Source organism: Lytechinus variegatus, chromosome 13, assembly GCF_018143015.1.
Source record: "Lytechinus variegatus isolate NC3 chromosome 13, Lvar_3.0, whole genome shotgun sequence".
In the NCBI taxonomy this organism is placed as follows: domain Eukaryota; kingdom Metazoa; phylum Echinodermata; class Echinoidea; order Temnopleuroida; family Toxopneustidae; genus Lytechinus; species Lytechinus variegatus.
The window spans coordinates 29,338,082-29,363,402 of NC_054752.1; the positions used below are offsets into that span (position 1 = coordinate 29,338,082).

The following is a 25,321-nucleotide window of genomic DNA, read 5'->3' on the forward strand; positions in this document are numbered from 1 at the left end:
GAAACTGCATCAAAACTAAAGGATCAACAAACTTCACAAGAACTTACAGAATGCTTATTGAAGAGCTTATTGAAGACACATTTGTTTACCATATTTTGTACAGGCATCTTTGGAAAAGTGATATTAGAAAGTTCCTTTTCTAATACTTGCTTACAAAATTGAGCTTTTGTTCAAGAGCAGGTACCTACCTGAATAATGGTGGTATATCAAAAACTCAATTTCATCAAAAGTGGATGCAATACCTCCTGGAACTAAGCTCTTCATTTGAACAATGTTGTAATGTAATGTGGTCTAGTGGTTATGACTCATGACTTTCAAACACAGAGTCATAGGTTCAAATCATAGCGATGACATGGCATGTTTTGCTTCAGCAAGAAGTTCATTCACTTTGTGCTGCACTCAACCCAGGTGACAAGAATGGGTGCCCGGTAGAAATACTTTCTTGAATTAATGCACTGAGTGCCGGAATTAACCTGCAGCTCGTCAGCTTGAGATGAAGCCAGCCGGGGGAATAAACAGTTGATGCTAATGCTTCTTTTTGTGTGAGAATTATGCACTGGCCCAATAGAGAGGCATACCCTCAATATGAAAATATGAAATTGAGCAATTTTGCACTATTGTATTTTCACAATGAATTGAAATGCTAACATGACATAATTAAATCATGGTTCAAAACTTATGGTAGCTTTGGAATTTGAAAATTGGATTGGATTGGATTAGCAACAACTTATTTTCCATTTTGTTATCAATTTTAAAGATTGGAAACCGCATTTCCATAATATACACTGAAATATCTTCTAAGTAGGAAAATAGGGATATATGTCTGATTAACCCATAGGGCATGTATGTTATACAATGAAAATTTGGATGAAAAAATAACAGTACCTATACAAGGCATTTTAGCAGATAAATGAATGTCATATTTTCCTCACTACTTTCGATCCAAGACCAACGGGGTAAACATTTGCCATGTTGCCCTCCCCTGGCTTTGCCCATAGGAATGCCGTACAAAAACAGAGGGCAACATTGGCTATATTTCTGTCGGTGTGCTTGCACGGTAGGAGCTGATTTTGAGCGCTAATTTAAGTATTTGCGAAATCTGGTTGGCACCAGTTTGTGAACCAACATATTGTGGATAATGCAAAGCACGGCAAGTGCGCATTCCCGGCTGATCAAACCCAAGTGCAAGATTTTTATGTGTGTAAAGTGTAAGTTTGCGCCATGCATGATGCGCGTCAGTGCGGTAACAATTTACGTCACAATTGCTCAGCAAGGATTACTTTGCCAAGTTTGTGAATAACATGAGATCAGAAGTAGTGATAAGCAAACAGGCATATAAAGTATTCCAAATATTTTAGCTTGAATTACAAAGCTGTAGGTAATAATACTAATATTGACTAGCTCTTCTTTCGGGAAACATCAAATACATTGCCCTCGTCTAAAGACTGGTGCCAATATGATTCTGTTTCGGACAACTTATTCCCCTCAGGGCCAGTCAACATTATGTAAATATTTCTTATTGAGTTTCAGTATGAAAGTTTGCTATCTGCAATAGAGTGGGTTAAAAGGAAGACCTGTGGGTTATGGCTATTAAGTTAGCCTTTTCGATACCCAGGCAGCCTCTCCAACTCTCATCCAGGTCTTATTTTCTCTATCATGTACAAGTTTGATTGATCTTGTCTTTGATCTGTTGTATTCTTTGTCTTTTGAATGCCAAATAAAATAATAATAATAATAATAATAAAAATGAAAGACTTTGAAGCAAACTTGGCTATGACATTTGCATTTGTTTTCCTAGAAGGATTAAAATCAACTTGGTAAACTTACGCTGAGAATTTTTCCACTGAAGCCAGCCTGGCAATGGGTGATTTTATCAAATCCATAATCTTCTCCTGTAAAACAAGAACAAATGAGGAAAAATTAGATTAAAATTACAGTATGTTGAAGACTGTGAAATATCTATACAGTAGAAGTTGCATTAATATTTCATTTCTACACCAATATCTTTGTGACACATTCACAATTTATATTTAGACACAACTATGTGATATCAAAATTAATTCATAGTACTTCTTGAGTTGATATTCAGTTGAGGGTCTTATACATGAACTTTAATACCTCGGTCACATTTGCTCTACGGCGGCTGTACGGCAAGTTGAAAACAGCCGTCTTTTTGTACCAGCTACATATAGGTGGTTTGAATTAAAAATGAATAAAACAGCTGTTTTCGACTAGCCATACGGCCACTGTAGAGCAAATGTGACCAAGGTATTGGGCCCTGTCCCATCATTCCGTGCAAGCCTTGCGGGTGAGTTGTAGGTAATCACCCGCAACTCACTCGCAACAAAGTTAGAGCATGTTCAAAACTTTTCTGCGTGCATTTCAGCAAGCAAATGCATGCAAGATATGTGTGAGATACTATCAATGTGGGCAACCTGCACTGCGGGTAGAAATATAGTCACCCCCAAGTCACAAGCAAAGCTTGAACAGAACAATGTGACAAGGGCCAATGAATATTGTGTGCTGAACATAATTTCAAAGCTGAATAGCATAACTATTGGGTCGTGTGAAACACAATTTGAAATGCAAAGGGACAATTTTCATTTTACAAGCATGGAATAGTCATGGACAATACAATCACAAATTTGAGTCATAACAAATCAGCTTTTTTCTGACATCACTGATGCACAAAAAATAGCATTTTGCAAATAAACAGTTGAATCTGCTTTAGCTCAAAGCTATCAAAACAATTGATCCTTTTAGATTTCAAGAAAACAAGTTTTTGCCATACTTGAGAATTTTAGAAGTAAAGTTGTGTATGTGTGGGGGGGTCCAGAATACTAAATTTTCAATGGTCTGTAATAAACTAAAGCAAGTATTTTGCAATCTAGTGAGAAATCTGGCCAATATATTTAAAACAATAAAGATTATAAAACTCTTTTAACAGTTGATCTTGGGGCAACTTTAGAAAAGAGGTTGGCCCCAAAGCATTCCATTTTGCAAATTCTCAGGGTGACTTTGGATGTCATGAGGGCTCTATTGCCTGTTGCCCTCAACTAATTAGAAGTTCAACTATCTGAATTTAAAGGTAAATGCTAGTTTTGGTAACGATATCAAAATGAGTTCGTACAGAATCCAATGAAATTACCACCAAAGTGTCTGTTTATATAAATAAAACGCATGTGCCAAAGGATTCTGGAAGAAATAGTGCAATTGCTGAGAAATTAGCAAATAAGCACAGGATTCGGGTAGAGTGTTGGGCCCGACGCTCTAAGCAATAATCATACATTGTCCCACGTGCGCTTATCTGTGTTGGGGATCTTTGGTGTGAACATTTTTCAGCGTAGATTTCAAGATTTCACAAAGTTCAGTTAATGTAACTGTACCAGATCTAGATCCTCGATGATATACTGACAATTATGCCTTGTTTTACAGACTTTCTCATGAAAATCAGTGTTTACTGCAACTACTGGAATTTCTCTTTAATGTACCACCCCCCCCCAGAAAAAATTAGAATAAGTTTGTTAGCCTGACTCTACTTACTGTTTGTGCTCTGGCACGGCGAGTAATTCACAAAGTTTGTGAAATCAGAATCTCCGACGAAACATGTTCCCGTTGGCTCACGCTCTTGCCTCATGGTTACAGAAGCTGTCTCAACCCATACAAGACGTGGAGCACATGCCTACAAAGTAAAAAAATAGCACATTGATTCAACTTTTTTGTAATTGTTTAAACTTTTTAAACAACTTGTTTAAAAAGTTTTAACAGTAGTTGTTAGAGTGACAGATTCAAGAAACCCCATCTCCACCATCACAAGAAGAGCGATTCCTGCCTGAGCGAGGCATCGATGCATTATGGTCTGAGGCCGTGAATTAATAATCCCCCATGCGTCTGCACCTGCGAATTAGTGGGATAATTCATAAAATAGCACACTATTTTGCAAATAATCCTAAGTTGATTTGGGATTGCAATTTCAAGATTAATCTTGCGAACTAGCATGACAATTGCATCTCCATTACAAATAATCTCGAGATTGTTCAGATCAGGATAATTTGCCGGATCAGAAATAGCGCGCTAATTTGAAAACGCGGGCTGGTGCAGACGGCCCTAAATACTTTTTTTGTACTGTTGGTTTTAATTTATTACCGGAAATGCTTAAAAGATTCTTACCAAGATTTGTCCATTAGCTCCTCCACTAGCTACCGTTGCCCCAAACCACTGATTAGATTTGTCTACATTGTTTATGTTACCTGAAAAGATAAATGAAAATAATTGATAAACAGTAATTTTCATCAATTGTATCATCATAATTTTTTAATATTGTTTTATACCTATGTCATATAATCATTTAACTTGCTATATTAGTTTTTATAGTCAGAAAGTAAACTAAGCCAATACATACAGTCTATTCTGGTCTCTTGATTTTTTTTTTTCAAAACTCATTTCAAACTAATCTTTTTAATTTTATAATCAAATTCAATTTCATTAAATTCATTTACACAATAAAACAATTACAAACAAAGATCATAAGATAAATGCATATCAATAATTATAAGAACAGGATAACCAAAAAAGCAAATTTCCATTCTTTTCTATTTTTCTATTTCAGTTTAATCATAGTGTTCATGTTTATTTTCTTGAAGAACCAAAAAGGTGGACCTGTGTGCTATATTAGTATCCATCATTATTACCATTATAATTATTACTATTATCATCACTATCACTATCATCATCACTACCATTATCATTATTATCATTACAGTAAAATAATGGCCTATTCCAATGATTCCTGTTGTAAAAATTGGTACACTGTAAAAACTGTGGTGTTAAAACTGACACCAATTGGTGTTAATAGAGGACCACACCCTGAGGTGTTAAAATTACACCCTAGAGATTAAACGTAACACCAAAGAGTGTAAATGTAACAATGAAAGGTGTTGAAATAACACCTATAGGTGTAAAACTTACACCACCAATTTACCACTGGTGTAAAATAACTGGTGTGGTCCTCTATGTACACTGGTTAACACCACAGTTTTTGCTGTGTAACTGCTCATTTCCAAAATTTCATGAAAAAAATAACCATTCCATCACAATTACGAAAAAATAAATGAACCTTTTTAATGAAAAGACTCAACAGAACTACAAAACCCTTGTAAGATTTTTAAAGTAAAAGCAAACTTGTGCATTCCAAACATAATTCCAAAAGGCACCATGCTAAAGAATTATATCCTCTGCCAAAAATAGTTTTCAAAGAATTTGCAACTTGGATCTTGCATGACGACAAAAGACGGTTCTATAATGTACATCTCGAACGATCTTATAAAGATGATCAGTAGATGTGATGAAGGGTGACAGGACATCTGAATTCATTATCCTGGTTTGTACAGAATTCAATTAGCTTCCCTATATAGCTACATGTTCACATGGCATGCCTATACATTTGATGCCACGTTCAGACACTGAATAGAGAGTAGTAACACATAGTACAAGTTATGGTGAGTTGTTGCAAGTTACGTTGTATTAAGCACTTATAACTTGTGTATGTAGAGGCACACAACAGGTTTGTACAAAATTAAATTAGGTTCCCTACACAGCTAAGTTCATATGGCATACCTATACATTTGAGGGCATGTTCAGACATGGAATAGAGAGGAGTAATACGTAGTACAAGTTATCATGAGTTGTGGGAGTTGTTGCAGGTTACATTGTAGAAGTGCTTTTAACTTTATATGTAGAAGCAAACAATTGGTTTGTACAGAATTACACGCCTACAGTATAGTACCGTGTGAACGTATCAAAGGCAGTCGTCCATGTACTGAGGTAATTACCCTGGAATTTCCGCTTCCCAAAAGAGCTAATTGACACCAGCGCTCATAATTTCCAGACACAGGCATACTCACTTCATCTCTTATTTTAGATATTAAAGCCTGTGTATAGCTTTGGTAAAGGGTCAATAATGTGATTGATAATCGAATATCATCTAATATGACAGTCTTACTGAAGCGTAGAGACCGTTAGATATTTTTCCAACTGCACTTCTCTGAGAAAATTTCAAATATTCAAATCTTGGATATATAGCGCCCTCTCTCGGCGATGTTTGTTTTAAATTTTAAAAATGGGCATTCAGCACTTATCTTATAAATTTAGTGATTAGATATCCAAAAGTTACAGACAAAGAACATATCTTGAAAGTTTCAGCCCATTCCATGATTTGGAATAGGATTTAATTGAAAGACAAAAACACACAGATATTTTGATTTGATCGGGTGACCCGATCAAGTTAAATTTCCATGTAAAATCGCAAAATTTATCCTGTAAAACACATTTTCATTTCATATCATCCACATCATAACTGTTATAGGGCATATCCATTCATATTAGCTAGCAATGAATTGGAATAGTGATAGGTGCATTTTGGTGGATTTACCAAAACTATACACAAGCTTTAAGAGTTCAAATGTCCACATATATCTAGGATGATATTAAACTGCAGAATTTGGGATTGTAATGTATGCAATATTACATAAACATGAATCACATGAAATTCACAGGACTACGGTAGAATGTTTTATCATTTAATCAACTCTTCTTGTAGAAAAAGAGGTTTGAATTCGGATGACTGATCACATTTCAGTCTTTTTGCTTTATTTCAACTCAATTCAATTAAATTCATTTTATTCCATCAATTAAAAATCACTATACAAATCATACATGAATGCACAATTATTTGAAAATAGAGTTTAAATGATTAGGGTGCCCCTAAAAGCAGAAGCTTGATGAGTAGGACACCCAATACATAATATGTAATAGTACATAAAAGTGAAAAGTAACAATAATAAATACAAACACTCAAAAAGAAATAAGATGGTAATTCTACAGGGAACGGGGAATATCAGATAAAGGGTGTGAAAAAAACAAATAAACCCATCTCATGTAGGATTCATAAACAAATGAAAGTGTATCCAGGAAGACCCCCCCCCAAAAAAAAAAAATAAAATAAAAAATGAATAGAAACTGGCTAAAATCAAACAATGAACAGTGCAAGGAATGTATTACCATGGACTATAACTGCTACTTTTGTGCATTAGGTCATGCACTGACCATTGAGTGTATCATTTCACCAAGGAGCTTTGACTCTTTGGCTATGACGTCTGATTCTACTTTAATACAAACGCATATGTTTCCAGAGAAAGGCTTTCAGCGATTGTGACATATGGAGAATTGTACAGCTGGGCCTCCCATCAGCGTGGATGCCAAGGGAATTCAATGTTGCATTGAATTATGCACTGAATTACAGAGATGGCGGAATATTCACATCAATTCAATTATTTATGCGCTTTGCGGTTAGGTTTTCATTTTTTATCGTCATGAGGGAAATTGGAAAAACATAATGCAGTGTTTAGGGGGTCAATGGAAAGCATGGCTGGTGACTGACTTCAGTATTTCTAGTCTTAGGCTTATTCATTTTGTGGGTTATGTATGTTCGTTTTAAGAAATATGTGAGGGATTTTTTCTGTAAATGGGTTTTTGTGTAAATAATTTATTTCTCGTCCTTGGGTTGGCAATAATAGACATTTACATAATCAGCTGTGAATCTCTGTACACAAAAAGGAGAGATACCTCCAACAAAGCATCTAGACCTAAGATAATGTCAATGAACATGTTTTTTATGTGCCTAAAAATATTTGCTATATATGAAACCATGTTTGAACAGTGATAGCTAAAGCCTAAAACAAAGCTTTTAGGCCTAACTTAAACCAATGTAAATGAACATTTTGTGTTTAAAAATGCAAAAATGATACAGCATGTTTCAATGGAAAGCACAGTTTAAAAACAAATTATGTTAAATTGATATTATACACTTAATGACACATTTATGAGTGTGTTATGACGATGCAGCACACTCGAGGGTATTTACAATTATGCGAAAGCAAGAGGCGCTTGCGCCGAGTGCTTTTGCATAATATTGTGAATGCCCGAGAGTTGCTTGCATCGTCACTAACATCACGAATCTTAAAATGTGCATTAATTGTTTTATAAAACGGGTCGGCAAAAAGAATTTTTCATGGAAATCTTGTTCAAATCCCTCCAACTTGTGTACGATCCCACAGACGAAGAGATCACAAGACTATCAATTATGACATCACAGGCGTATCTACTATGCGCGCCTAAGTAAGCGCATCAAAATCCTAGCCAGCCTCTTTTACTGAACGCGTATCAGTTTTTACGTGCTATTGGAACTAATGCTGCACAAAAATTGCATAGTGCTGCACAAAAAATGCACAGTGCTGCACGAAAAATGCATGACTGGAAGGTTGCGCATAATTAAAGCATGAACACGTGACTTGAATACGCACTCACCATTGGCTACATCCTTGAACCCGTTTTATAAAGAACAATAGTAGATACATCTGAAGTAATGTAATTTCTATGAAATGAATACATAGGCCTAGATGCATAAATTCATAAAAATACATGTCACGTAACCATCACTATTCTTGATGGACGAGCCAGGAATCATTGGTGACAATTTATCTACATTTGCCACTCTCCACCCAGGTGTTGTAAATGAGTACCCGGAAGGAATTCCTTGAAAGTTTGTGCGCCCAATCATGATAGCCATGCTAAAGCCGGATCAATAATATGCAGTGCTATTAAAGAAACATTGTATTAGGCGCTATATAGATGTTGCATATTATTATTATTTACTTGTATGGTCTTCTCTTACAGTGGCGTAATGAACCCAAAAAAACTGAGGGGGTCAGATATGGCGTATCAGGAAAATTCATAAAAAGTTGCGAGCGAGCTAGATTTTGACATGATATTCAATAAAATAATATGAATCATATTTCACCCATCTCTCTTTTGTTCTCTTTCCCTTTTTATTTTCTTGGGGAGGCAAGTGCCCCAAGCCCCCCCCCCCCCCTATCTGTACACCACTGTTCTCTGAGAGCAGATATTTCTGTGCTTTCATGATGTTAAACCACTTATCCTTTAAACACTTTTCTGTAATCTCCACTTGAAAATTTTCATGAAGCATAGCTTAAATCTTTGTTGTGACTCAGCTCTCTCTCTCTATGATAACAAAAATCTAGGTTCCTGCCTATATGTAGGGCTTTATGTTGTATAGATACCGTACAAGGGATTTGTTTGACATTACCCATATAATCTGTAAATATTTCTTTGATTTTTCAATACTATTGTACCTTATCATCCATACATGTAAGTAAGAGGATTGGACCCATTTGTACTCTTTTCTTACTTTCTAGAAGATCACTTTGCTTGAAGTTTGTACAAAGCCTGACTAATCCCCCTAAAATATTTTTGATGGGTACCACCCTCCCCCCCCCAAAAAAAAAAATGCTGCTGCTGCTGAAGTAAAGAAATAAAAGGCTTGGTAGTCAAAAAGCTTTTAATTTCAGTTCAAAGGATAAGGGCTAACATTGCTTCTTTCAGAGCTACCAAGTCTCACGCATTATGCGTGAGACTCAAGCATTTTGGACTCTTGTTCATCCCCTCAAATCTCTGTCTCACGCAACTATCACAGCCTATACCCATATATACATTGTACACAATGTCTGTGATCTCACTCAGATTCACAGAAAATCTCACGCATAGCTGGTCTTTGAACTTGGCATCTCTGTTCTTTTTCATCCCCATTCTCTAAAAACTCAGATTTCTGGTACCCATATTTATTTGCATGTATGTATTGCTTGATGTGTCAATCCCTTCAAAATCACATCTATAATATGCAGTGTTAATCTACATGATTATTTCATCCAGATAATATATTTCTGTGAATATAATTTCTCATTAACATAACAAACAAATGTCTTGTATAAGCTTGAGTCACTGCAAAACCCATATTTCCCATTAAAACTCGTGAAAGGTATAATAGGTTTGCCTACAATATGAAATATTTACAAAGAAAGAATATAGAGAGAAAATGAAACAACAGTTTGAAGGAATCATTAGATACATGTAAGACTATAGTTTCAATCATGTGATGACCGGAAATAACAATATGCATAACTCTTTTTTATTACATTTGCCCTCAATATTTTCTCTTTCACTGCAAGCTTGTCTATAGGTGCAAAGGTGGCTTTCGTTTTTAGCTTGGCAAACAGGCTATCTCTTAATCTAATTTTATCATGTTCCACTCCAATATTTGCTTAGTCTGTATTAATTCATTTATCATATTACAACTACAAGGCTTTTATCATTGTGTGAATACATGCAGGGCTACATGTACTATGGTAGCATGCCATCCATAGCATTAAGTTCAATTCAAGCGACTGATTTTGATCACAGATCCATGGTTATCATTATTATTAATCATAAAAATGAACTGCTTAAGATGCACATTGAATTAAGTGATTGTGATCAGCGGTGTCACATGTTCAGGAAAGTTAGGAAAGTGCGAGTCTGCAATTCCATCCAGCCACTGCTTTGGCCTGTTTCTGGTTGAGGTATAAATTGTGTAGGCCTATTAATATATGCGGTATATAAGCTTAATTATACAGGAAATCTGCATAAACCATGGGTTCAACCGATGGTCTTAAAACCACCTTTGTGAATTTGGTCCATAATGTTTGGATTGTTCCATGCACTTCTGTTTGTAGTGCATATGACTCACAGAGAAATAGTTTATTTGTGATCGTTTTGGTGATTCCAAAATAGCATGTTAATCAAGACCAGCATTTCCAAAGCACTATTAGATTGTTTCTTCCAAAATTCAATCTAATGATTATGTTCATCTTAAAAAAATCACTTGAAGACACTTCTAGAAATTCTCAAACCCACCTAAACTCTAAACATTTACCGTTCATTCTAAAGTCATAATGCAGACCTAACTACATGTGTATACATTCATTATTGCCAGCATTTTATTTGCAATGAAAATCAATAGAACTTTGCACACACTTTTGACTTTTCACATCCTTTGTCTATTCTTAAGTCACAGAAGTTTATAAGATAAATAAAAAATCCATCATTCCCATCATGTTGTTTGAATGACGAATATAAAATGATTGAAAGAACTTCTCAATGGATCATTTTGAGAGAGCGTGTCATATTATGCGATGAGTTCACACTGACACATCCTCCCACACTTTCTATTTCCCAGAAGGGAAGCCTATAACACTAACAGTTTATTATTTATGATTTTGACCTTTACTCCATGAGGTCAAAGAAAGAGGTGGATAGGTGAACCCCCTCAAGTGGATTGGCAATCCCCATCATGCAAGTGGAATGTCCCCAAGAGGAGGAAGTCTCCCATTACTGTCATGCAAGAAATGAAAGGTGTCAGAATTGCTCTTTCCATGCATCAGGACTACTGTGTCACTCCTTTACTAATTGATTTTATGATGCAGAGTGACATTTTAAAGATTTGGGGCAAATATGAAAAAGTGGAAAACAGGATTTGATTCATTTGGAAGGTGCTTTGTTATTGTTTCAAGTTCAACCTCAAATGAAGAAGTATGGTGTATTTGGTGGCAGGGGTAGGAATGCATGGGATGGTGGCATTCTGAATTCAATCAGGATATTTTCAATTAGCTATGCTAAGTTTTTTTCTACAAATCAAAGCTGAGAAAGTGAAGATACATTTGTTATTTCTGGCATTTAAGTTGATTTAATAGCTTTGTGAATTATACCTTCATGACCCTACACGCTACTGTGTGAGTAAAAAAACAATGGACACCTTACAAATCCCCAATTTAAGGAAAAATATGTTTATATGAATGCACAATCATTATATATGATTGGAAAGTGTATGTTCTTCAAAATGATTTGATACCATATTCATGTTGTATATCTTCAGGCTTGCATAATCAGCAGTGATGTAAATTTTGATATGCGCCAAAGTAAGGCATGACTGCATTGAATGAATCCAGATGCCAATCATGATCCAACCTACATGTACAAGAGTTAGTAAACATATTTGCAAATCCCTTTCAACTTGAGAATTGATACTAAAAGTGTTTATTAAACAATTATAATGTAAAATACTGAAAAGGTGTTTAGAAATGGATTTTAATGCAACTCTGGTAAGATTATGATATCATTGGCTTCTGGATTCATTCATTGCAGTCATGCCTTACTTTGGCTTTGGCGCAAGTCACAATTTACATCACTGCAAAGAATACCTCGCTATTATTCAAGCGTCAACACATATACCACATGAATATGGTATCAAAAAATTTTGAAGAACATACTTTTTCAGGACATTAATAATAATAATGTGCTCATGGCATAATATTTCTTTAAACTGGCGATTTGTGAGGTGGCAAGTTTTTTTTTACTCACACGGTAGTGTAAAGATAAAGCCCTGTTAAATTGTTGAACTGGGAAACCCTTTGTTTTTGTACACTCCCTTGATACATGTAGATTGTCCTTCTGTAAAACAAATTTCTTTCTTATTGAAATTTACAAGGCAATATAAAAACATATAAACTGACTTCTCAACATGAAATTTAAACTTCGTTTCATTTTCACAAGATTGTTTGTTTCATACAATCTGGGGAAGCTTTGATTTTTGGTCACTTCCTTGAATCATTTTCTTCTTTTTTTATTTGCATGACCGTAATAGTAGTAGTAGCCAGCAAAAATTGAATAAACTTTTCCTAGAAAACAACGATTGACATCATTTTTTACTATTACACTCACGTTTTCTATGGTTATTCCATGAATAAAGGATCTCAAAATCTCTTGACCCTGGGGACAATAGAAATAAGCCTATATCACATAAGGTGGTTTCAGACCGCCTCAAAGTTCGTCAGTTCCAGGTATTCTCTGATCGGGAAATTTACCCCGATCAGAAAATACCAGGTATTTTGGTAATGTGAAAGCAAACTACGCGTAATTTCCCAGAAAGAAAATACCCGCTAAAAAGTAGGTACTTGGCGAAATTACGAGAACTTTCGCGGTGATTTTTTCCAAGGTCGCAGGTATTTTGTCAATGTGAAGCAAATTATGGTAACTTTTAGCCCAGCGTGTCGTTGGGCGCGGCGCCGTGGGTGGCTGCTGGGCTAGTGATTTTGAATCTCACGCCTTGCATGCTTATCAGACCATACTGCGCATGCTCGTAACTTCAGGAACTTATCCCGAAACATATGTTTCGGGGCGGTGTGAATGCAGGAATAATTAATGGGTATTTTTTAGCCTAAAAAAGTTATCATAATTTAACGGGGATTCTCATGATCGAGACGGTTTGAAACCAGCTAGTAACTCCAGTGTGGTATAGCCTGGTGCTCTTCCTCCAAGATGTAACTGTTGCATAAATATATAATATCATATTACATGTAGCTTAGACTTATGTGGGTTTCTGCCTTAAAACCTACCAGGATATATATATATTTTTTGGTTATTGAGTTTGTTCTTAGAGGTTACCTCAACTACCATGGATCGTAAGGTCATGAGTGGCATCAAATTAGTAAATGCTAATGATTCTAGGCCAAATTCACAATACATGCAATGGGCTGGAACAAACCAAGCCCACAGCCAGGGGGAGGGGGTTGAATTGAACCCCCTAAATTTTCCAAAGCAAGAAAAATAGGGGAGAAAATAGATTCTCAGGTATGAAATACCCAACAATTTTGACTTAGGACCTTTTTCTGTTTTTTTCTTGCTTGTCACATTTTTCAGCCAAGAAGAAGGAATTGAACCCCCTAATTGAAAGTCCTGGCTACCGGGGCTATACAAACTCTTCAGTTGTCCTTTATTTATAGTCTAGATTACTCAAAATGAAATGAGGTGAGAAGTATAGAAATATTTCTATGAAATAAAATGTTAACAGTTGATTTCTTAAATATTTATAGGTCAAAACCCCACTTTTTTCAAAGGATGCATACAACACAAATGGGAAAAAATGAAAATGGCACATAAAATTTGAGGCCAATCAATAGAATATGGCATCAAGATCATGGCGTTACATGTAGATCGGGGATTGATGGAGTAAAAAAGGGAGGAATGCAGGGAGGTAATATTGAAACCAAAAGCTATGAATAGTCAGAATTGTTTCCTTATAACCCAGAAATGCTAGGTCTATATAATTATCCTGTTTCCCTGCATAGAATTGATACACTTGTTTTGTATTTGTGTAAAGTATAGGCAATGACAACCACCAGTGGTTGTTGATAAACAGAAATTTCATGGCACTTAAGAATCCAGGGGGGGTTCTTTACCCCATAGTGAGAAGAGTGGTATGAACCACCGAAGACCAATGAAGCCATCATCTGTCAACTGTGATGAAGAGATGGGGCATAGACAGCATGTAACTACGGTCTGCAAGATCATCATGCTTGAAGGCACCATGAAAGTTTGAACAGCACCAGCACTTGACCTAAACGTCCCATCTAGGTCCTGTATATTTACCCATGATGCAACAATACAATATGATCATGTTACGGTGTATGCTCACAGGAGCGCAAAATTACTTTCTGATGGCTGCCTTATTGAGACTTATTAGAACACTGGCCATAATAATCATAACAACAATAATAATAATAACATATTGTAATCGATGTTGTAGAGAAGGGCTTCTGTATTTGTGTTCATGGAAAATCAGTTTTCTTACTTATTCTATTCAGTATTCGTAATGCTGTAACTCACTTCTTCAAGAAATATACGCCAGGAACCTCATGATCAATTTCTTTGTATGTGCTGGTGAGTTAAAAAACTGATATTTTGAGTTGAATTTTGGACTCTTGTCATTGGATTTTGCTGTCTATCCAGCCCAGTCCCACATACTAATATTTTTGTCTACATACATGTAAGTTGATGAAGATTTGGGACAGTTTGCTGAACTTGTACAACTATATAGACCTGCTGAAGCATTCAAATGGTACAAAAGGTATTGTGTTCTTCTCCCCTCGGTCTTCTTGGTCTATAAGAGAGCTATTGTGCACCAATCTATTCAACTTGTTCTTATATTAAAATGGCACGCCCTAATACCAGGAGCTCCCTTATTGTGCAGGACACAGTGGATGGCATCATTAGTGACAGAAAATTCCTGAACTTCATTGAAAACTTTGTTTCTGAATCAATCTCTAATAAACTGGTTCAACTGCAAGAGAGGATAGATGAAAATGAAGGCAAAATTCTTGAGGTAGAATCAAAGCTCCAAAAGAAGGATGAAGAAATCTTGAGTCTCAAGAAAAAACTCAAGTCAACAAGTGATCAAGCTATAGCAAATCAAATGAAATATGAGGAACTTCATCAATATGGTCGCCGGAATAGTCTAAGGATGTTTGGCATCAAAGAAAACAGAGGAGAAAACACAGACCAGCTTATTCTTGATGTTGCAAAGCGTATGGGTATCGATAAATGAAATAGATCGGTCTCATCGTACTGGTAAACCCCCATCAGTCCAAGAGGAGACTCAGCAACAGCAGAAGTCTACAAACAAGCCTCCTGATAGGAAGAAGGCTCACTCACGTCCCATTCTTGTGAAGTTTACGAGCTATCGATCGCGACAAGTGCTTATGAAGAACAAAAAACTACTGAAAAACACAGGAATGAGCATCATGGAGGACCTCATCAAAAGCAAACTTGATCTCTTGAAAGCAACTTACAGATGTGAAGCTGTAGAACAAGCATGGACAACAGATGGAAAGGTCATTGCTCTGATCAAAGCTCAAAATGGAAAGAAAGTGACAAAACTCATATCAAGTGACAGTGACCTCTCCAACTTGCCCAGGCATAGATGACGACTTCTTCCCATACTTACCAACCAAAGCCTATTGGGCGGAATTTTACTATGATCTGGTCTAATTCAATGTAACTGTGGTTCCTGGACTATTGGAAATTAGCGCCCCTACTTTTGAACTTTCATTGCCTTTGCAATTTTTATGCTTGTACATATGTATATATATCATATTTTGATTTAATTACTTGCATGTATTTCTACCTTCTTGAATTCCTTTTTTTTTCTCTTCTTCTGAGGTAATATTCTAATGGAAATGATGACAAGTGAGTGTGAGTGTCAATTAACCCCTGAGCAGCTCAGGACTGAGCTTGCTATGTTTTCTCAAAAGAAATTTTCTATTATGCACCTTAACTGTAGAAGCTTGAATAGAAATTATTCTGAAATAGAGACTTTGTTGTATTCATTACATCATTCATTTGATGTAATTGCTTTTTCAGAAACCTGGATAAAACAGAGCACTGCACCAGAATATGTTTTTAAAGATTATAGATACGTCGGATTAGGCCGTCATAAAAGACATGGCGGTGGTGTTGGCTTTGGTATCAAAAATAGTATTGATTTTGTAAACAGATGTGATCTTAATATTTTTTGTGATATGTGTGAAAGTTGCTTTATTGAAATTCCTAACCTGGGTAGAAACCTCATAATTGGAGTATTTTATAGAACCCCTGAAAAATCAATCAATGAATTTATTAATGTTCTTACCAATGTTGTTGAAAAGGTAAATGGTGAGCAGAAACATTGTATATTCTTGGGTGATTACAATATTGATATAAAAAAGATGGATCAATTGAATTATGTTAATGAATTTCTTGAAACGATGTCATCATTTTCTTTTTCCCCACTAATTAGTCTACCCACCAGGATTACTCAAACTTCATCAACTTTAATTGATAATATTTTTGTTAATAGCTCATGTCAGCTTTATTATGGTTCTGTTATCTGTGATGTTTCTGATCATTATCCAATATTTTCTATTTTTGATTATTCGTTGCCAACGAAGTCGAGTAAAAAATTTCATAAACGGCAAATCACTGAAGATGGCATCCTTAAGTTCTTACAAAGTATATCAGAGTTTGACTTTTCTTGTATTTATGACAGTCACAATATTGCTGACCCTAGCTTGTTATATGATGAATTCATGAAAATTATACTTGAAATATATGAAATTAGTTTCCCATTGAAAGAAATAGTAAGCCGAAAACAAAAGAATGATTGGTTCAATACTACACTCAAACGTATGTATAGAAAGAAGAACAGGTTGTATGCAAACTTCGTAAAGAAACCTACGGATAATAAAAAGGCAAAATATAAATCTTTTAAGAATAGATATGTGAGTCTTGTTAGAAAAACTAAACAGGAATTTTATTACTCTAAATTTAATCAAGTAAAAAACAATCTTTGCAAAACATGGAAAGTTATAAATGGTTTATTAAACAAACAAAAACCTGAAACCTCTGATAATAACTTAGTTTTTAGAAATAATGAACTAGAAATCAGAAATGAAAATGACATTGCACTTGCATTTAACGAATATTTTACCAATGTTGGACATACTATCACAAACAACATTGCAAGAGGTAATATTGATTATAGTTTTTACCTGAAAAACACCCTGCCTTCTTCTTTATTTCTCAAACCAATTACAGAAAAGGAAATTATTAACATTGCCAATTGTTTACAGAATGGAAAAGCCCCAGGAATTGATGGTGTTGACAATGCTGTTGTAAAAAGGACAATTCATATTTTATGTAAACCATTATGCTTTATTTTCAATTTATGTATTCAAGAAGGTATATTTCCTGATAGTTGTAAAATATCACAAGTTATTCCTGTATATAAATCTGGTCCAAAAAATGTTTTCTCAAATTATAGACCAATTTCCTTATTATCATGTTTCTCCAAAATGCTGGAGAAATGTATTTATACTAGGCTAATTACATATTTTAACAATAATCATATACTTTATCAAAAACAATTTGGATTTAGAGAAAAACATTGTACATCTCATGCTCTGATAGATTCTTTAAATGACATTATAAATGCTTATGAGAATAACAAAATAACGTTTGGAGTGTTCATTGATCTAAAAAAGGCATTTGATTGTATTAACCATGACATATTGCTTAGTAAATTATCTTTTTATGGAATACGAGGTATTGCCCTTAAATTAATACACAATTACTTAAGTAATAGAAAGCAATGTGTTCTTTATAATTCATGTCATTCTGAGTTCAAGAAAGTATCAATAGGCGTACCGCAGGGTTCAATCCTCGGTCCTCTTCTTTTCCTTATATATGTTAATGATCTTCATCTCTGTTCTAATTTATTAAAATTTGTTCTTTTTGCTGACGATACAAATATATTTTTTAGCCACAGTGACATAGGTTATTTACAACAAAATATGAATATTGAACTTAATAAAGTACAGGAATGGTTCTCTGTTAATAACTTAGTTTTGAATATTCAGAAAACAAATTTTATGATCATCAGTAGAAATAATGTAGATAAAAAATCTGTTAAATTATATATTAATGATACTGAAGTAGAAAGGGTGGAGAGTGTAAAATTTCTTGGAATCCACATTGATGATAATTTGAAATGGAAAAGTCATGTTAACAAGTTAAACTCCCTCATTTCTAGAAATATAGGTGTTTTAAATAGATTACGCGATTTTGTCCCACAAAATATTCTCTTAATGCTTTATAACACTTTGATTTTATCATATCTCAATTATGGAATTATTGTTTGGGGGTCTTCAAATAAATATTTATTAGAAAGAACATTAGTTTTACAAAAAAGAGTAATCAGAATGATATCTTATTCTGGTTTCAGAGCTCACACTGCTCCACTCTTTCTTAAGTTTAAAATATTGCCTGTGTATGAATTATATAGTTACAATCTTGGTATCTTTATGTATTTATACTATAAGAAATTACTTCCAATAAATTTTGATTCTTTATTTTGTAAAAATTCTGATATTCACAATTATGATACTAGAAGAAAATCTGATTACCGTGTATCATGTGGGAAATTATCCTTATCCCGAAAGTCAATAATTCATAATGGTCCTTTATTCTGGAACAGTCTCCCTGAAGATGTCAAAAGTTCTCTATCCCTTCATGTATTTAAATATAAACTAAAAACATTTCTTCTGCAAAAACTTTAATTTCGGTTTTTTCCTAGACTAAGTTACCTCAATTCATTTTTTTTTTTTTTTTTTTTTTCCTAGTCTTTCTCTGCAAAATTCAAACTTTTATTTACAAAATTGGGATTATGTTATAAGTTTTTAACTTTTTAAATGATCCCCCACATTTACATATACTGTTTCTCTTCTTGTCTGATTTAAGTATTGTTCAGATTTTGGTTTATTGTTTTGTGTAGTGTATGTTTTCTTTATGCACTGGAATATATTGTACTATATTTTGTAATACTATCTTTACTCTGTATTGTTTTTTTAATGAAGTGTGGAAATAAATGAATCAATCAATCAATCAAAACTCACACAATGCTCATGGAGTCATTGGTAGTATGAATACATTCTGTACGTAATCATTTGCAATGCCTCAAAAATTGTACCTAATCATACAACATGTAGGCCTTGAGGATCAATTGTACATGATATATACCTGATCATGTTGGCAACCAAATGTGACCTACGTGACATCATTATTAGTGAGTAGCATCCCCCTTCCCCGCCCCACCCATTCTGTTCACATTATACATTGTATACAAAAAGTGCTTTTGTTTTAAAGGTATACAAATTATTCATTCAACTTACCAGTTGTATCAAAAGGGATCTGCTCACAATCGCTGGGCCCGCTAAGAGGGGCGACAGGACACTTGTAGACGGCGCCCCCTTTGGTGACACTTGGTTGAGTAGTATTTGCCTCTGGAGCTCCTATTAAAGCCCTGGAAATGAAGTTTTTAGAAAAGGAAAACAATTGGTTAACCCATTGACTCCATTAATTTGTCATTCACACCAGCAGTACCACAGGGACCATTGGGTTCCAGTAGGCAATGGGCTATTACATCTCATAACAATCAATGCTTTATAGTTATCAATACACCTTGCAATGCAAGGTAAAATTGACATTTGATTAGAAAATTTTTGCCAGAACAATGCCTAAATTTTACATGATATAATTTGTTGCAATAAATTATGGGAGTACAACCAACCAAGAACCAAGGAACCAATAAACAACAAAAAGGCATTTACTGTTTTATCCAATATTGTGTAAACCATTTTAAACTTGAATAATGTTAAATAATGTTAGGACATCACAGGGGTGGATGGAGAACAGATAGGAAGGTATAGAGGAGCCAACGAGGATGAGGCAAGCAATTATCCACCTGCTTATATCTCTGCTACATGTACTATAGCCTCAAAGCATCTCATAATAAACACAATTATTAGGGACTTTTGCCCCACCCTGATGTCAAAATACCTGATATTTGCCAATGTGAATGAACTCGTACTATCCTATGACGAATATACCTGCAAATAAATACTTTCTGTTTTCAAAAAGTGACTAAAACTTTTCTGGGATTTCTCCACGATTGTGACATATATCTGTAGGCTGTAGTGTGAAAGTAAATTATGATAAATTTTGATGTGAGGAAAGAACTTTTCACAATATATATTTTTTTAATAGGAATATGAGTAGTGCTAAATATTATGTATGTTCTAGGTCAGTGTGATAAAGGGAAAATTACCATGTATTATGAGGTCCAAACAAATTAATGCTTGTAATTTGTGGATATCTTTTTATTGGTAGGGGTGTGAAAGCCACTACTGAGACACCATGTACCTTTTAAACAAAAAAGAAAGATCATAACACATCTCTGGACATCACTATCAATCCAGGAGTAGTCTAATTCTAGACTCAATATACTAATCATTTATCATTCGCATCAACCATTAGCTACATAACTTAAGGTCAACTGGTATGTTGACTCTCTTTTTTTCTCAACAATAGTAAATGGACTGGTTCACACCACAAGTCAACTGGATGCATGAAGGCAATGATTCTTGATACACTAATGACAAATGATGGAAAGAGTCTGGGATTAGACTAATCCGTAAGACAAGGCTGGTCCAAATAAACAAGATACCTCATTAAAGAGTTCCACTTCTAACTGACAGTGATAGTTTATATTCTCATACTTCTAATTAGATAGCATCTCCAAGCTTGGCCTGCATTGGATGGAGATACTGGATGTTCGGGTCTAGCATGCGTGATTACCATGAGGTAATATTAGGGGCAATATAAACAAATAGTAACTGATCAAGGTGCAGTCAAAATAAACACAAGACCTCAGTTACTGTATAAGCAGTAGAGAGTTGTAGCAGTATATCCATACCATGAGAAATTACATTGCTTAAAGGATTTTTAAATGACTTGTTCAAAACTTTCAAAAAATCTTTCAACAATATTTCTGTTTAGAGTGAGGGGCTTCATCAACATGTTATACAGTTGTAGGAATCAAATTAATATTGTGACAAATAAAGAGATGTGCTGTCCTTGTCTTGCAACAATCTTTTCACAAAGTTGCCAATTTGAAGATTGACATTATCCTATCCATCTCACATTTTAATCACCCATGCTTTCTTATTCATCATCTAGCTTCTTCCATGTTTTCACCATTCTATCTTTATGTTTTCTCCTTCTACACACCTTGTTGTTTTTTTCTTCTTCAGGTATCAGTTTATTTATGAAAGCATAAAGGTAGGATTGGTCTTTAGCAGGAGGAATTTTCAGTAACATAACTTGTTTCCTTTTATCAACCAGGAACAGGCATCTGAAAGTAAAACTGTTTTTCAAATACATTAACCTATGTGGAAAAACAAAAGGATATAAACTTCTTTCCCACGGTGTTACCAATTGATTAGTTTTTTTACCAAGTTTACCTCTCCTTAGCAATGAAATTAGGACTGATAGTTTCCTCGGAAATTTCAAGAAAAATTAAGAAATTCATTTACTGGAAAAGGAGTTTAGTTTCTATTGGTATGCTTTCATAAAGAAACTGAAACCTGAAGAAAAAAGAGAAAAAAATGAAATCAAAACCTACCCAACATTCTACAAACTTTTTTTCAATACAAGCCTTCCTCTCCTCTCCCACCCCTTCTAATACCTACCCTTTTTTAATGTTCTTAAACCTTTCTATTCATCTCCTAATTCTCTCTGCGCCTTCAGAATTTTCATAGTAGATTTGGTGCTTACAAGTCACATTTATTATTATTATTATCATTATTATTATCATTACTATTATTATCATCATTATTATTATTATCATTATTATTATTAATATCTATCTTTCACCCTCTTTCATCCTGTATAGGGACTACCCGTTTCTGCCCCTTTACCCCTCCCCCTCACTGTATCTCTCTCGTTTCTCTGAGTCTCCTTTCTCCCTATAATTTCACTATTGACCAACCCCTCCCCTTCACAAAGCTCTTGCCCCGATCACCCATTCCTCAATGTACATACATGTATTGCCAATTGAGGTAGAAAAGAACTATCATGCATCACTGCCAAGCTAACACTACATACTAGATAATACTCCAACCCAGTCTAAAACCTGTGGGGTACGTGTCACGCAGAGCTTTGTCAGTGATTTTCACCAAATAATTTGCTCTCAGCCAATCAGATGCAAGGAGTTCCAGTAGCTTTTAACATAATCTGCTGTGTGAAACAAACCCCTGTGTAACTGATACTGCACAAGACGGCTACCAATAAGCACACATATCACTTGACATTGGCTCATTCATTATATTGTGCAAGTGCCTTTTCTCTCTCTTGGGGCCACTTTCTCACTGCCAGAAATGGCTCCAGTTATTGTACAGAGGCATCACTTGAATCAAATCACATGCAGGCTCTATATGACCATAAAAAAATGAAGCATACAAGCTATATATTGGGCATGATATGTATAACCGATCATGTAATACAATACACATTGTAAAATTAATACTGTTATCCTGTAATCATAATGGTTCCATGACATTTGCTCTGGCTCCAATAGAAAATCTGCATGTTAAGTCAAACCTAAAACCTAACCTTCACACCTAAATAAACCCTAATCCTTTATATATATCTTTACAATACTCTGAACTGAAAACTCCAGTACGATTCTATCTCTAACACTATAATTGGAGGAGCTTATGTCGTGTCACCATCATAACAGCATGACCCACCATTTCACATCAAATATCGTAGATACCCATTTCATAAGATGAACATGTACATGTAGGCCCAAGTCTACAGACTAAATTATTTTGAAACTGCATCTGGAATAGTTTTGAAATTGGGGAGCTGACCAAAGACCATGCAATATTGTTATAAAAATGTTAGGGCCTACAAATTCACTGGAAAAAAATGAACTGTTTATGGTCTATCATTGACTGTGTGTTATAAATGCATAATCTTAAAATATACGTTTTCAGATATCTACTAATACGACAGAGATTAAATTGACCTATAATTGTATTTGTAGAGAGAAACTACATGTGTACATGTACATGTACAACGTTTTGAGAGGATAAGTAATTGTTTTGCTACTTGGTAACATAGTTTATATTGTGGTATAAATGAATTGAGTAGTCAATTAGCATCAATAGCATGTTATCATTCAAGTGGGTCTATATTACTAGACGACACTAGCATTATGGGTCAGAAAACTGGCCAGGTACAAGTAGTTGAGGACTCGAGATGGCGCTGTTGGTTCGTAACTGCTTTAAGTATGAAAGGAGCCTTTTGAGAGACAAGAGAGTCAGGATAATGAATTGTGAGATGAGGGATGATACTTGTACATTAATGTACACGTATGTATGCTCAGCTGTTTACTAATGTAGCCCTACATGTACATCACTGATCAGTCATCATTGAGTTTAAACAATAAGAAAGTGTAGAACATAGCTAAAAATAAGGCAGTGTCACTGTTCACTGTGAATCAATATCACAAATTTGAAATTAATTCTAAATAAGATTGCATCGAGAAACAGATTGAAAAAAAATAAGATTTTAATGCAAATGCAGGCAGATTTAAGATGAAAATCATATTTGGGATTCATGCCCGATTTTATTTCTTTTCAAATTTCTTGTAATCCACCACTTTGATTCCTGGACTTGCCAAGTCTACCATGATTGAATTTCAAATGCAAAAAATTAATCAAGCATGAAGCACTACAAATTCATCAAAATAAGAAGAAAAAAAATAACATATTCATAGCATTTCCCTAATGAGAAGAACACTGTCAGGTAGTCAGTGAGAATCATTATTTCACAAAGTCCACAATGTGAGCACACTGTGAATACCAACTCGGCCAAATTATCCCCATGTGTGGAATTACATGTATCATTAAATTTAGTCATTTTGACAGTGTCAATCACAGAGTTAATCGACTATGTGAACACTCCCTTTGTTGATGTATTCATTTTGAAATTATCTTCACACTGTTAAATTTGAGCAGTCCAACACACTGTGGACACACAGTGGGGCTCTGAAACACACTTTGAAGTACAATGTGAACACACTGTGAATACAATGTGAACACACTGTGAGACACTTGTCAGGTACACCTTAGAACAATCTGTGAACACACTGGGGAGAAATTGTCAGACACACTTTGAAAAATCTATGGGACATATTGTGAAACACTGTGAACAACCTGTGAACACTATGTGGGACACAATGTGAACCACATGTGAATACACTGTGGGACACACTTAGAAACACAATGTGAACACTCAGTGAACACACTATAAAAGACACCATGAACACTCAGTGAACACACTCTGAACACACTATAAAACACACCATGAACACACTGTGAACACACTGTAGAACACTCTGTGAACAAACAGAGGAACACAATGTGAACACACTGTGAACACAATGTAAACACACTGTGAACACACTGTGAACACACTGTGAACAACACTGTGAACACACTGTGAATGATCCGTGGGATCATTGAGATCATGGAGAGACATTTTGAACAAACAAGCACACTGTGAACAAAATGAACACACCCTTGGACACACTCTTAAACTGTGGAGCACAATGTGAACAACAATGTGAACACACCGAACAAACTGTGATTACACTGTGAACAAACTGTGTGACAATGTTCTTTTTAATGCGATACCCACTGCTATCTTGTGAAGATATGAAGATGTTGATATATCTCATCGTCATATATTATGCACCAACAGAAAGCAAAGGAATATAGCAAGCCATGTGATTTTCTGAATAATTAATAACTGTGATTCTGAATGATTGATCACATTACATGATGTAACATAAATTAAAATGTGCTAAGATTGATCAACATGATCAACGTTTAAATCAAGCTACATGTAAATGATCAGTTAAAATGTACAACTCCTCACAGTTAAAATGATAAAAACAAAAGTTTATAAATTGTTTAATACATTTGCATAAATGTAACGACTCACATTTTAGCACTTCATAAAGACATTATTCTAAAGAAATCGGGGGGGGGGGGTAAAATGTTACTCAGGTATATAGCATCTGAAGACACACATTTTAAGAAGATCTTCCTTTCCCTTTTCTCATTGCGAGGAAAACAAAACATAAAGAACTGAT

At 34.9% G+C, this 25,321-nt stretch overlaps 1 protein-coding gene across 1 annotated transcript in view; it reads right to left on the minus strand.

Annotated features, from left to right (window-relative positions):
- The window catches only part of LOC446176 (alpha integrin subunit SU2), an 86,889-nt gene that overhangs the window by 35,939 nt on the left and 25,629 nt on the right, over positions 1–25,321 (minus strand). The window contains 4 exon segments of the mRNA XM_041622897.1: positions 1,828–1,892; positions 3,544–3,682; positions 4,171–4,250; positions 19,491–19,621. Coding sequence (XP_041478831.1) covers positions 1,828–1,892; positions 3,544–3,682; positions 4,171–4,250; positions 19,491–19,621 — 415 coding nt within the window.